Raw genomic sequence first — 15758 nt, forward strand, 5'->3', positions numbered from 1 at the left:
CCTAATAAAGGGGACAAACAGGAAGCTCTTTTCTCTACCTAGACAGCATATATCCAAGGTAGCAGTGGTTATTTACAGACACTATACAACCTTTGTGGTCTAATTTGGAAAAAATGACTTGAAAAATGGCCATCTCAGGAGTAGCAAAAGGAGAGGCCAGTGCTATGGCATAGTGAGAGGGATTGGGGGGGGGGGTGGGATTCAGAAAAGGCAAGTATGTTCTAAGGCCAAACACATTGCCTCTGTCCAAGGCTGGCTCTGGCTTGGAACATATTCTTCAGGTTAAAGCTCCACCAAGTAAGGAAGTGTCTGTTTTTTCACCCTTATTATCCCTAGGGCCCAGTAGAGAGCATGGTTCCATAAATGCAAAATAAGTATTCATTGGATGAATAGCTAAAACGAAACAGATCTTCATAGTTTTCCATCGTAATTAGTGATTTAATTAAAGGATGCTCTGTACTTAGGTTTATATTTTAATGATTTGCTTTCCTATTATATGGCTTCTGATGAACAACATTTAGAATCATAAACTAGTACAGCTGAAAAGGGCCTTAGTGATCCCTAACTTGACTTTCTCATATTACAGACTTGGAAATGAAAGCCCACTTAAGTGGCAAGAAAGCAGAAGCTTCCTCCCTAAGAACACGAGTTCCATAACTACCATCCTAAGGTTCTTTTCACTGTATCATGACATGCTATTTTTGAGATGATCACAGTAATGAATGAAAATTTAGTTTAAATTTATATGTGACTGACAACTTCTATGCCTGTTTTTTCATCTTTTTGTGTATAAGCAATTGTTGCAGCTAAACTTTGTATCAGTTGTCAAAACACATGCCTATCTTTTGTACATACAAACATAGTCAAAACAACTTTGTATTAAATACACAAGCAAAGGAAAGCTGTGATAAATAATAGTGGATACTTAAAAATAAACAAAATAAGGGACAAGCAATTTTACATCTGTTGATAATGATCTAGAAGTAGTTTCTTCTACCCTGAAAGATTTTCACTGAAAAGAACAGGAAATGACTCAAATCACAGATATTATCAAACTAGAAGCAGAAAAAGAAATAAACTAAATAACATAATGCTGTACCTTAGAATGCTATATTGTAAATGCATAAAAAGATTTCCAAAGAACTTGGATGAACTGTCAGTGTTTCAATATGTACTATATACAACCTTTAATCCATTTCATAAATTTTCTTTACTTACTAGCACCATACAAGACACCTTTAAGTTAACCTTTATTGAGAGAGTTCATGTGTTGTCATATATTTCATCAGATAAACTTGAGTTCTTTCAAAAATGAGTCTCAGAGTAAAGGTAGACATTTAAAAGACATGTATTCAGCATGAAATTGTTCAGTTAGTGTGGAATTAGTTTAATATCTTCATTTTCCCATAATGATTTAATTATTTAAGATGCACACTATTCTGATGAATGAACTAAAATATTAAACTAAATCCTTGGGGCGCCTAGGTGGCTTAGCCAGTTAAGCATCTGTCTTGAGCTCAGGTCACAATCTTGCAACTCATGAGTTCGTGCCCCACATCAGGCTCTGTGCTGACAGCTCAGAACCTGGAGCCTGCTTTGAATTCTGTGTCTCTGTCTCTCTCTGCCCCTCCTCTGTTTGTGGTGTCTCTCTCTCTCAAAAACAAATAAAAACATTAAAAACTAAATAAAATAAATCTTTAAACTAAATTTTATGATTCAACTTATATACATTATCTAATAACATGATATATATATATAAAACACAACACATACATGTGATGTATGTTTATACATGTAATATGTTATATAAAAATTTAAATATTATTTTTAAATGCCAAATAAAGACAAAAAACAATAACCCAAGGGAAGCAAGGTAATACCTGAAACAGGTAATACCAAATTAACCTTCTTAGCTTAGAATGAATGTACAGACATTTCCAAGGATTTAAAGCTCTGGATTTTGTAGCAGTATACAGTCAGTCCTCATTATTCGTGGATAGCGTATTTGCAAATTCACCTACTCATTAAAATTTGTTTGTAACCTCCAGATAATACATGTGGCTTTTGGGGATCATTTGCAGACATCCCTAGAATGGTGAAGCTCTGCTGTCTTGCTTCAGCTCTCATGGTGTAAACAGAATCCTTTCGGTGGTCTAAGTGTCACCTTTTGTTTTCTTTCTTGTTTTCGTTTTTTAATTTTTTTTAATGTTTATTTTTTGACACACACACACACACACACACACACACACACACACACACACACAGAATCCAAAGCAGGCTCCAGGCTCTGATCTGTCAGCCCAGAGCCCGGTGTGGGGCTCGAACTCACAGATGGCGAGATCATGACTTGAGCCGAAGTTGGATGCTTAAGTGAGCCTCCCAGGCACCCACCCCTAAGTGTCATGTTTTTTCACACTTTTGTGCTCCTAAGCTTAGTGCTGAAGTGCTGCCTACTGTTCTTAAGTACAAGAAGGTTGTGATATGTCTTACAGAGAAAATACATGTGTTAGATAAGAGTCCTTCAGGTGTGAATTATAGTTCTGTTGGTCATGAGTTCCATGTTAATGAATCAACAATATGAAAGAAGATGTTTTTAAACAGAAACATGTTTAAAAAAAGGTTACGTATTGATGGCTTGACAAAAGTACCATGACTAGAGGTTCACAGAAAACCTAGTATGTCCCCTGGGAACAGTGACTTTGTAGGACGTAACTACTAGAAATAATGGGAGACAAAGAGAAGATGCAGAAAGCCACAACTGGGGGAGGAGGGAGACATAATTTGATTTTCATGATTTCTTTACCATGCTTTTATTGTTTGTTTTGTTTCAGGAATATGAAAAGAAACAAGATGTATTTTCAATATAGAAATAAAAATAAATACATTTTGTTTCTCCAACATTGGTTATATGAAGTTTCCTAAGTGTCTGGAAATTAGATGACAGCAAAATTAGATGTCATGCCCCATGGATCTCTTCAATCCTTTATGATCCCTGGCTTGGTGGGTGGTATATGGTAAAAAGAGATACTGTTGATAGATGTCAACTGATGGATATCTCAAAACTTCCATGGAATATTATAGTTTCATAAAATTCTAGCCCGAGGAGCCCTGAATACCCCACTGAAGATCTGGGCCATTAGCACATCAGATAACTGTATATATTCTGTAGCCTTATAAAGAGTGGACCCTTGTTTGTTTATGCCCTATATTTCTTTTGAACCAGAACCCTTAAGAATTCACATAATGGATCTTTCATGGTAGGTCCATACTAGAGGGATTTCTAGTCTGCATCTATGCTAGTGAGGTACTTGCAAGACAGACCAAAGAAACTATCAACTCTTATTCTAGTTTTAACCAAAATCAGGCAATTCTTGATCTCTCTATGGGTTGCTGAAATTAGGGCTTTGTTTTAAAGTTCTGTGAAATTTATAATGAACAAGGACTAAGACCCCAAAAGAATATTAAAATAAACATTACTTACTGTTGACATTTCAAATCAAGTACTTTCAAAAGTGAATGTTTAAACATTTCTTATCATAAAAACATGTATTCCCTAAAGAATAATCAAAGGCCCTTGAATTTAATACATAAGAAACTACAAATATGTTAATACATGTAGTATCAGTGAAAATATCTCAATGCTATAAATAATGATTGTCATTCTATTCCTTTGGTACAAATAGAATCAAAGTGTTCCCTTAAAAAAAACCGTATTATAGGAAATGGAAATTTACTTTTGAAATCTGATCCAAATACAGTAAATGCAGATCCTCCCTTGAATATACTTTGAATAAGACAACACTAAAGAAGTCTGAATAGAAACCCCACCATATGTCGGTGCTAAATAATTTGTTTAGATTTGAAAAATGGGCATCATTTGTCAGTTCTGGGTTGAGGACAGATGTGGGGTTGGAGGGAAGATTCTGATGCTGCTGTGGAGAATGAGAGGTGATATTCGAGTCGGGGCAGACTGGGCATGAGAAAATCCAGGAAGACTTTCCAGCAAAAGGGAGGAGGCAAAAGGTCAAGGTCAGATGGTGGGAATTCCATAGGATTGGACAAAAGTTTTTCTAGCTTTTGATTATCTGATAGCTAGCTGCCTTCTTGAAAGCCTCTCTCCTGGTCTTCACGACACTGCACTCTTCTGGTTCCTGTCCTGTTTCTTTAACCATCCTTTCGGTATCTGTGGTTTCAAACTGATACCCACATTTATTCTGTGATGATTTCATACCTAGATGTCCAACTGTTTGGTAGATGTCTCTAATTAATGTCTTGTCAATGTATTCCAAACAGAAGTAATACTTCTACACTCTCCCCAATCTACTGCTCCCTTCCAGTTGTCATTGCCACATTACTTAACTTCAACCAGAGTCGTATTTCATAGTTCTCCTTCTCCCCCCCACTTCTGATCAGTTATAAGCTCTCATGGCTTCTATCACTGCTTGGAAATAATGTCTGCAATGCCTTGACCACCCCTCCTGCCATCACACTAATACCTCTCATCTAGAACTCCCATTTCCTACTGGTTTCTAGTCGAAGATTCATTCCTAAGAATGGACCTGGGGTGGGGGGTAAGGTTCCTACTGTTAACTAACATTTGACAAATGCAGCATACATCACTTTTCTCTTGACCAGCTATAATACACTTTAGTGTATGACTGATATTTCTCAGAACCGCTTGTCCTGGGGCTCTATTTTCATATTACATTCATCAACATCTAGTTATTCACATTCCAGAAAACACACTTTGGGAAACAATGGCTTGAACTATAAAAATGGCCTCTAAACTGCTCTCCTTGCCTAAACTTTCCCTTTCCAGTGCATCGAGTATTGCACTGATAGATTAATTTCTCTAAAGTACTTAACTCATTACAGTATTCCCTTGCTCAGAAACCTTCAGTGGCTCCCCATTGATCTAAGCAGTGATGAAGCACCAGGTTCCCACAACGTGGTACTAATGTACCTCCCAGTGTTATTCTTTCCCCCTACATGGCAGTGTGGCATAGGAGAAAACACATGAACTTTGGAGTAAGCTCCAGGTTCTTAAAAACTATAAAACAGGCTTTGAGTCCTTTCTTTGCTCATCTGCAAGTGCACTTAATAACTGCAGAGATGGGAGGAGGCAGCGAGATAGTATTAGTGAACGTTCTCGCATAATTGTAGCGCATACTCTCTGGCCCCATGGGTTATAGACTCACTAGGCAGGTTGAACCTCTGTCATGTTGTAGTCACCTAGTGTCTTCCTGCAGTAAGTGACCAGTGATGTTTTAAACTGAGAACGCAGAGGATCACCTGCCAGTGTCAATGAGAACTGATCAGTAAATCAGTACCTCTATTTGGGGAATTTTTTTACGGGTCCTGAAGGAGCCAGTTCCCACAGAAGGTCCAAGCTTTTTAGGTGGAATGTGCCACTGGCGCTTGGCTGGGGTGGGGGTGGGGCGCAGGGCCCAAGAATCAGCAGCGATGCTTGAAAAGCAAATCTCCAATTCAAACAGATGAAACAAAAGCCCACTGCAAGAGTCAGAAAGCTGCACTTTTATTAGATTCAGAAACTTTTTTTTGAAAGTTTATTTATTTATTCTAAGAGAGAGAGAGAGAGAACATGCAAGTGTGTGAGCAGGGGAGGGGTAGAGAGAGAGGGAGAGAGACAATCTCAAGCAAGCTCCATGCTGTCAGTGCAGAGCCCAATGTGGGGCTCGATCTTACGAAGCATGAGATCATGACCTGAGCAGAAATCAAGAGTTGGACGCTTAACCAACTGGGCCGTTCAGGCCTCCCAGAAACTTTTAAAAGTGCTTATAATTTACTTCAAAGTCCAACATGAAGAAAATACAAGCTCCTCAACACCCCTGCCTAAGAAGGAAAAAGGAATTTTTTTTGATTTGATCACTAGCATAGTCTAAGTGCCTCAAATGGTGTCTTGCATGTAGAGGATGCTCAGTTAATATGATGGAGGGATGGAGGGAAGGATGGAGGGATGGATGGAGGGATGAATGGATGGAGGGAGGGATGGATGGAGGGATGAATGAATAGTTGGATGAATGGGTGGGTGGTGGATGAATGAATAAATGATTAAATGGATGAGGCCATGGCATGCATTTTATATACAATCTAGTAGAGCACTGAATGTATAGAAGATCCTTAATAAGTAATTGGCTAAATATATCGATTGTATCCCTAACCAGATAAGGGCATTTATAAAAAATAATGTACCTTAAACTAAATATTATTCCTATATATTTCTAATTTATAAAATATTTTTATATATTATCTATATTATCATTATTCTCTTTCTTTTAAAATTATCTATTCATTCATTTATTTCTCCCCTCACAACATGGGAGTGTCAGAGCTTAAAAGCGGGTGAGGAGAGAAAAATGAAATTAAGAGATTAATTAGATGTTCTTAGAAGGTTAAAAAAATTTTGCCTAAATTGGTTTGACTATGTTGAATGGAATGAAGAGAAAACAAACTTAATTTTTTTAAAAACCTGGAAGAAGATGGGGAAAAATGAGGCATAAGGTGTATAAAACGTGTTTGATAAATTTGTCTGGAAAGAATGTTATGCTTAAATGCATTCTTTTCCCTTAACATTTCACTCAAAGTTTTTATAACTATCATTCTTGTATGAGGGAATAATAGCCAAATATCTCCTTCACAGCACAGGAACCAAATCTCAGTGAAGTTAATGATCTGTATATTCAAGAGCAGGTAGATCCAGGGCTAGAATCCATGTCTTCCAAGTATTCAGGAATAAACATAATCGCCAAAGTGTAAAGTGAGCCTGACACACTTACAGAAGATAAATAGTTAGGGTGACTAGGGTATCTGGCTGGAATGAAGGGGATATATAGAAAAGTCATAGGAAATCAAATTAAGGAAATAACTATGAGATAGATTACAGAGTACCTTAAAACACAATAAAGAATCTAGATTTTTATCCATGTCAGTTATTTTTGAAATTATTTTTAAGGCAAAAAATATCCTTTTTAAAGTAAGAAACCTTATATGAGATGCCAGTATGCAAAACATCTAAAAAGGAGGTGGTTTCTCCCACTGAAACTGTTCCCTCCTTCCTGCCTCTCAGCCTCTGAGGAGAAAAGGTTGAAAATTGATAAAAGGTTTAAACCAAGGAAAGTCTGAAAAGGCATAAGTCTGACAAGTGGGCAGGGCAGTGCTAGAGCAAGTGGCATAGAGACCAGGTGGAGGAACCCACCGTGGGAGGAACAACCGTGGCATGGTTGTCAGTGGGAAGAGGAGGCAGAGATGCCGGGGACAGAGGGAGAATCTGAACAGAGCCAAGAAAAGTTCAAAGATTCACACGTGGGCAACTGTAGAATATAATCACAAACGTGGTGAAGGAAAGCAGGAGGCTGCTAGTTTTGATGAAAGGCAATGATGTACCTTTTGTCATGTAGACATTTCTACTACGCTAGGCTACGGCCAAAGGAATAGAAAGTAACCCCTTTCTACCAGTTTTCTTCTGTTTTTCAAATAGATGAAACAAAAGTGCATGGCATGAGTCTGAAAGCTGCACTTTTTGCCATATTAACAAAAAAATTTAAGTGCTTAGCATTTCACCTGAAACTCCAACATGAAGAATATACAGAATCCCCGATGACTCACCCCATTCTACAAAGGAAAAAAAGACCATTTCCATTTTTGTAAACTTTCTGTTCTTCAGTCTGGGTAACTAGCACATTAATTTTTTTTATCTTTAAAAGCTAGTTTTTCCAGGGGCGTTAGTACAATTTATTTCAAGCATAATTATTTTGAAATCCAAGATTTTTCTGGTGCTTCATAAACTAAATGGTAAAAGTGAAACTTGAGGAATCTGTACACCCAGGCAACCACAGTAATTCTGATGCGTATTATTTTGAGAATAAATAACAGGTTTTGGCAAGCTGCGTGTAAAGAGGACAGTCTCCTCTTCCTCTGTGATTCTGAAACTGGTGATGCAAGCGCTCCCGCCCTTTTCTGAGAACACAGAAAACCTGACTCAGGCAGGCAGCTGCGGCTATTAAAACAGCGCCGGCCCGCACGCGTCCCTGCTGGGGTGAGGGCCACCGCCGCCGCCGAGCAACGATGAAGCTAGCCAACTGGTGGGGGCTGAGCTCGGCTGTCCTTGCGGCTTATGGCGTTTTGGTTGTGGCGAACAATGAAACGGAGGAAGTTAAAGATGAAATGGCCAAGGATGCCTGCCCAGTGAGACTAGAAAGCAGAGGGAAATGCGAGGAGGGGAGCGAATGCCCCTACCAGGTGAGCCTGCCGCCACTGACCATTCAGCTCCCGAAGCAGTTCGGCAGGATCGAGGAGGTGTTCAAGGAAGTCCAGAACCTCAAGGAAATGGTAAATAGCCTCAAGAAATCTTGCCAAGACTGCAAACTGCAAGCTGACGACAGCCGAGACCCGGGCAGAAATGGACGGCTGTTACCTAGCCCAGGAGCGCTAGGAGAAGCAGATGACAACAGAGTTCGAGAATTAGAGAGTGAGGTTAACAAGCTGTCCTCTGACCTAAAGAATGCAAAGGAGGAGATCGATGTGCTTCAGGGTCGCCTGGAGAAGCTCAACCTTGTAAATATGAACAACATAGAAAATTATGTTGACAGCAAAGTGGCAAATCTAACATTTGTAGTCAATAGTTTGGATGGCAAGTGTTCATCTAAGTGTCCCAATCAAGAAGAAATACAGTCACGTCCAGGTATGTATAATGTCTTCTTACCATCTGTTCATGAATATTATATAGCTAGACAGGATCTATAATCATTAACTTTTGCAAAGAAGTTAGACAAAGGACAGATGAAAGAAATTAAGCCTTTTATTCATCAAGGTAGTACAGGAAAAACTAATATCTTTGCAAATGTGACCACAGAAACAAAACTTAATTACAAAAATCATAATTCTGTATCCATTAGAAAGCACTTTCAATTTCAAAGATCTTGTTTGTTAATGCCAGAGCTACACACAAACCAAAGTAGAGAGATATTATTTCTTAATATTTTACTGCATTTCACTTATCTTTCTCCTCATTGAAGTGTTTGAAGACAACACAGATAAGGCAGTATTTCCAGCTGTGCTTTGTTCATTGGAAGTCAGTTTCCTGTGGTTGGCTGACTGCTCCTCTCATGTGGCCACAGGAAATCTTTGCAAGATTTTAACTTATCTGCCAATCATAATCCCAAATATCTAGTGAAAACAGGAGATTTTATAAATGGAATAAAAGCAGCTATATGGCTTCATGTGTGTGCAAAACTTTTTCTTTGAGTGGCACAAAAACATTTTAAGGGGAGAGTTTTGGCATGACAGAAGACCACAAACTTAGTTACCTACTGTGCCCACAAACTTCTAGCTGTGGCACTGGTTCCTCCAAGTGCTGGCTTTCCACCTGATTCACTGCTGCTGATGGTCTTGTTACACTTTGGAAAGCCATCTCTGCATTAGGACCTCCACTTACCATGCATGTAAGGTTGAAGGGATATGGTGCCTGGATGGAGATCACATTCATTTGGAACAAGCACCTCATGTGTGCTCCATCCCCAAGGAATCTGCTAGGGATCTGAAGGTGGGGCTTTCAAGAACCACTGTTGCTAATACTCCTGTCAGCCCGTATCTGAACATACCCTGAATGGCAAGGCAGAAGTTCACATCTTAGGTGACATCCCTGGGTGCACACTAGATTTGCTGCTGCATGGCAGCTTGTAATGATATGAACAAAATTCTACCGTCTATTTTTATACTAAGAGTTTAGGGGAAATGTTGAAATACTTTGAGTTCTAAATACACATGAACAGATTTTGTTTTGATTTGAGTAGTAACTTACTTTATCTGGCCCAAATCCTTATAAAAATTATCTAAGAGTAAATACCTGTATTTGATTCCTACAGAACCATCCTGAACATAACCACCTGTTGTTCTTTTCTAGAAACCAAACATGTGAAACACTGGCTAAATACGTTCCAGATAATAAATTCAGAATAAGAATGTTGGTATAGAGAGTATGATGCTAAGTGAAATAAGTTAGTCAAATAAAGACAAATACCATATGATCTCACTTATATGTAGAATTTAAGCAACAACAGATGAACATAGGGGAAGGGAAGGAAAAATATAAGGCAAAAAGAGAGAGGGAGGCAAACCATAAGTTCTCTCTTAACTGCAGAGAACAAACTGAGGGTTGCTGGAGGGGAGGTGGGGAGATGGGCTAAATGAGTGCTGGGCATTAAGGAGGGTACATGTTGTGATGAGCACTGGGTGTTGTGTGTAAGCGATGACTCACTAAATTCTGCAGAAACCAAACTACACTATACATTAACTAACTTGAATTTAAATAAAATACTGGAAAGAGAAAAGTGTTTGCAAACGTATGTGTGGAAGCATTAAAAAAAGGATATTGGTATATTATTGAAAAAAAATCTTTTTTTACTTGAGCTTCTTAATTTAGTTGTCAAGAAAGTAAAATAAATATGAATTTATGATCAAGTCTGTACATTAGAATTTTAATACATAATTTGGAACATATCCTATAAAACTTTCTGGCAGAAGAGGATATCAGCCCCGTTAGGTGAAAGGAAATAGAAACTCTGCTTCTTCTGTAAACATGGAATGCAGTTCTAGAAGGGTTGGAAGCATCTGACCTTTAGGACCAAGGAATGCAGTAGTTACAAGAACAAGCTTTACAGCCAGCCAGATCTCAGTACATGTCTTGGCTCTACCACTTAATGCTTCTGTGAAGTTGACCAAGCCACTGGTTCTCTTTGACCCTAACTAAGTATCCTCACCTGCAGACTGGAAATAATACCTACATCATAAGGTCAACGTGCAGACTAGGTGTGAAAATGTTATCAAGTCTTTGGCAGAATGCCTAGAACACATAAGTAGCACTCACTAAGTATTACTAAATTACCAAAACTATTTTATTGACTTCGTTGTTGTTTTTTGTGAACATTGTTACTATTATTACCAACCAAGAGTATGTTGGACAGCCTTGTCTGCTTTATAGCACCAAGTTCTTATTCTGAGGCTTTAATAAACATTTGCTAAACAGGTTCAAGTAAGTTTTGCAGAACAAGGTTTCATGAACACCACTGACTAAATTATCAAACTGCTTTTGTACATATAAAGAATTCTTCATATGCATCATTTTTAGTAACAAAATCCAATGTCTTTCTCTTCTTCCCCCTTCAGTTCAACATCTAATATATAAAGATTGCTCTGACTACTACACAATAGGCAAAAGAAGCAGTGAGACCTACAGAGTCACACCGGATCCCAAAAACAGTAGCTTCGAAGTTTATTGTGACATGGAGACCATGGGGGGAGGCTGGACAGTGCTGCAGGCACGTCTCGATGGAAGTACCAACTTCACCAGAACATGGCAAGACTACAAAGTAGGCTTTGGGAACCTCAGAAGAGAATTTTGGCTGGGGAACGATAAAATTCATCTTTTGACCAAAAGTAAAGAAATGATTCTAAGAATTGATCTTGAAGACTTTAATGGTGTCAAACTCTATGCCTTGTATGATCAATTTTACGTGGCCAACGAGTTTCTCAAATACCGTTTGCACATCGGTAATTATAACGGCACAGCTGGAGATGCCTTACATTTCAGTAAACATTACAACCATGATCTGAAGTATTTCACCACCCCAGATAGAGACAATGATCGGTATCCCTCTGGGAACTGTGGGCTCTATTACAGTTCAGGCTGGTGGTTTGATGCATGTCTTTCTGCAAACTTAAATGGCAAATATTATCACCAAAAATATAGAGGTGTCCGTAATGGGATTTTCTGGGGCACCTGGCCTGGTATAACTGAGGCACACCCTGGTGGCTACAAGTCCTCCTTCAAAGAGGCTAAAATGATGATGAGACCCAAGCACTTTAAGCCATAAATCACTAAACTCATTCCTCTGGGTATTTATTACCTAATACGGCAATTAATTCCTTGAGCACTTTGGAATATGTTTTATACTCCTTTACTATGACTAAAAATTTATCTCTAGGAATAGGTTCTTATGCTACACAGCATTTGAAATAAAGCGGAAAAAGCACACATTTTATAGGCGTCTTTTGTTGCTGTTATACTGTTATCCAGATGAATATTTGCAAAGCAATTGGGAGTGTTGAGAATTACACATTAGATTTATGATTCCCTTAATTTCTATTAATTGAAAGATTTTCTATTTACTTATGTTACTTGCTATAATTATGAAATCATTGTTTATTTAGCAGGCTGGATTTTTACACAAGTAATCTGTATTTTGATTGTGACTTAAATACCTTTTTTTCAGGCTATAGTCAGTTATTGGCTATTTATGTCTCTAAATACTTTAATCCTCATTCTGAGATAAACCTTCTCAATTTATGGCATTTCTTTTGGGTCAGGAAGACCCTACAGCATTTCAGCTCCCAGACAAAGGGAAATACATGTAATTAAACCTGTTCATGTACTATTTGTGAAATGTAAAATATTTGTCATTTAAAATATTTTGGTGGTAGCATAATGTCACTCCTAAAAGCATTCAGAAAATTAATTCAACCTTAAAGACCATGATTTAAAGGTTATTAATTCACAGTTGATAACTCTTTAGGTGTTGGATGGTTAAAACTGCTTTACTATAAAAATTAGCTTCCTTTGCTTTGATTGCACAACAGTTTTTAATTTAAGATTGCTCATTACTGTGCATGACTACTGGTAGGCTTTCTTTTGGAAGGGTAGGTGTGGGTGGGGAATGAAGCATTTATTTATAGACTAGATTACTCTGAGGGCCAAAGCATTTATATCCAAAGCAATATTTTCATTAAGTGATTCACTTCATAGAAAGCTAAGTTTTATAAGACATATGTATTTTGATATATATAGAATAGTAGTTCAAATATTATGTATATCTCAACCCTAACTGGTGTATTGCTTATATTTTTATCAGAAAATTTAAATACAGGTGTTTATTTTTTTAACCAAACTAAAATATATGAAGCTTTTATAATTCACTAATTCTGGAGTGCAGACCATTTTTTAAAGATTATTAAAAAAATAGTGTGTTAAATTTAATCATAGTAAAAAAGGGATCATTTCAGAGAGAACAGTGGTATTCTGTTGAACATTTAAAATATACTCTAGAATAAAATTTGAAACAATACACTATACTGTATGTGAGCCATAGAAATGTATTCAGTCTTTAATTTCTAGTTTGTTTCTACCACAGTAACTCAAAATATACTCAAAAAGATGCAACTTTACTCATAATTGGAAAATAATTAAGAAGGATAGTAGCTTTAGGAAACAAAGTAACTTTTTCAAATATTGCCCTTTATAGAAAATTCTAACCAAAAAGAAGCAAGATACTCTTAAAAATATATGACATACAAAGTTTTCAGGTACACATGATGAAAATTAAGTTATTATGAATACTATTAAAGTATTAAGGCAAGAGAAATGCAAAGAGAATTGTGACAGCCAAAATACAAAATATCATGGTACATTTCAAAAGCTTCATATCTACTCAATAGTATAACAGATGTAAATGTAACTGATTTACACTTTTATTCTTTTTTGTTTTTTTAAAAAAAGATTAAGAAGATTTTTATTTTATACAATGTATTTATTTCACATAAGAGAATTTTCATTTACTATCTGTAATTGTTGATATACGCATAAGTTTAAGTCAATTCCCATGATCAAAAATGGACTCATGAAGCAGGATCTGATCCTCTCAAACTTCTATTTCTCACACTGAAAAAAGGAAAATATACGGACTCTGTGCAAAACACAGTTCTAAAGAAAAATAGCTCATAAAGTGAGTATCCACTGATATAATGGGAATGAGATTATCATTTCAGAAGATTTGCCAAATAATCCATTAATCCATGTAAATACTCAAAAGCTGCCTTTTATCTTTCCACTTATTTCAAAGGATCAAATTTTATTTTCTATTATACTTTTATGACACTTTTCCAATAAAAAATTCTGTGACATAGAAATTCCTTCTTGAAATCATTTCATGTCATTTATAAAATATATTTTATACTTTATCATTTCATGTCATTTATAAAATATATTTTATACTTTGCTAATCTTTAACATGTTGATGGAAATAGATTATATCTGAAAGAGCGTTTTGCTTTAACATATTTATTCACTAATATGTGCTAATGTTCACAAATGTGGATTGATTATTAACAAATTGGTTCCATTTTAAAGGCTAATATTTGTTATCTTAATAAGACTTTATTTCTAAACTTTATCATTCTTTGAAAATGTTGACTAAAACTAGTCCTTAGAAATTCCAACTGAGGGGCACCTCGGTGGCTCAGTTGGTTGAGCCTCCGACTTCCGCTCAGGTCATGATCTCCTGGTCCGTGAGTTCAAGCCCTGTGTCGGGCTCTGTGCTGACAGCTCAGAGCCTGGAACCTGCTCTGGATTCTGTGTCTCCCTTTCTGTCTCTGCCCCTCCCCTGCTTGTGCTCTCTCTCTCTCTCTCTCAAAAATACATAAACCTTAAAAAAAAAACAAGAATATAAAGTGAAAATAGAAGTCCTTAAAAAAAAAAAGATATTCCAAGTGAAACTGATCCACTCATTGCTAAGAAGAAAAATCAGATTTTTCCTATAGGCAGTAATGCTTCAAATGAATGAATGACACATCTGTCCAATAAAGAGCTTAAATATACAAAGTATAAAAGATACTCTAGTAACAAAATTTGCTGGTCCTTATTTTTGAGTGGCTATCCAGGGAAAGGTTTTAAAAGTAAAAGTGATGGGTAATGTCATCATGATAAGCTTTTATTTAGAGTTCTTCTTTTCTCTTATGTATAAATAAGTTTATGTCTCATGTCTTTTAACCACCCTATAAAAGATTTAATCTTCACATCTATTTATTTCTGCAATATGGAAACATTAAATATTGTTAGTAAAATAATATTTATATATTTACTCTTGTCTGAAAAGTTGCATAATGTTCACCTAACTAGACTTTACCTTTGACTCTTTTTGAAGACTTTAATGAGTTCTATTTCATTAACAGGAAGACCATTATCTCACTTCCCTCCAGCATACTGTTGACACCTTTGAAATACAAAAGTTTCCGTTTTGTTTTGCAGCATTTAGCTCCATCTTTTTCCATCATTAACATTCCTGCTGGCTCAGCCCTCATCAACTCCTTTGGATAATGCAAATGCTTTCTCAGAGTAACCCATGCATCCAGTTTCCATCTATTCCAACCCACCCTCCATTTCACTGTCAGAGAGACTATTTAAAAATACAGTTGTTATCATATTATTGCCCTGCTTAAAACCTTCCAACAACTGCTCATTTCCTATATGATAAATCCAGCAAATAAACCCCCTGTTCTTGCACAATCCCCACATTCCCTGAAGTTTTCATTATTCTGTGTATACTGTTCCCTTGGTCTAGATAGAAGGCCATCCTCTACCAGAGTTTTGTCTTCTTACTGCTCGTGATCTAGAGCAGGGACTCAGAAGCTGGACTTGTTAGGTTTGAATTTCAGCTCTACCATCTGCAAGCTGTGGGATCACAAACACAGTCACTTAATCTCACAGTCCTTTGGTTCTTTCAGTTATAAAATGGATAACAGTCGGGACACTTAATCTCACATTCCTTTGGTTCTTTCAGTTATAAAATGATAACAGTAGGGGCACCTGTGTGGCTCAGTCCGTTGTTAAGCATCTGACCTCGGCTCAGGTTATGATCTCCCAGTTGGTGAGTTCAAGCCCCGTGTTGAGTTCTGTGCTGACAGCTTGG

At 37.0% G+C, this 15758-nt stretch overlaps 2 protein-coding genes across 5 annotated transcripts in view; one reads left to right on the plus strand and one right to left on the minus strand.

The window, feature by feature from the left end:
• CCDC146 (coiled-coil domain containing 146) overlaps nt 1–15758 on the minus strand; it is a 118255-nt gene that overhangs the window by 68741 nt on the left and 33756 nt on the right. The window lies entirely within an intron of this gene.
• Nucleotides 7933–14918, plus strand: FGL2 (fibrinogen like 2). Its single transcript, XM_015069737.3, has 2 exons — nt 7933–8701; nt 11185–14918. Exons 1-2 carry the CDS (start codon nt 8086–8088, stop codon nt 11889–11891), a joined length of 1323 nt encoding a protein of 440 aa, XP_014925223.1. The 5' UTR covers nt 7933–8085; the 3' UTR covers nt 11892–14918.

Source organism: Acinonyx jubatus, chromosome A2 (genome assembly GCF_027475565.1).
Source record: "Acinonyx jubatus isolate Ajub_Pintada_27869175 chromosome A2, VMU_Ajub_asm_v1.0, whole genome shotgun sequence".
Classification (NCBI taxonomy): Eukaryota; Metazoa; Chordata; class Mammalia; order Carnivora; family Felidae; genus Acinonyx; species Acinonyx jubatus.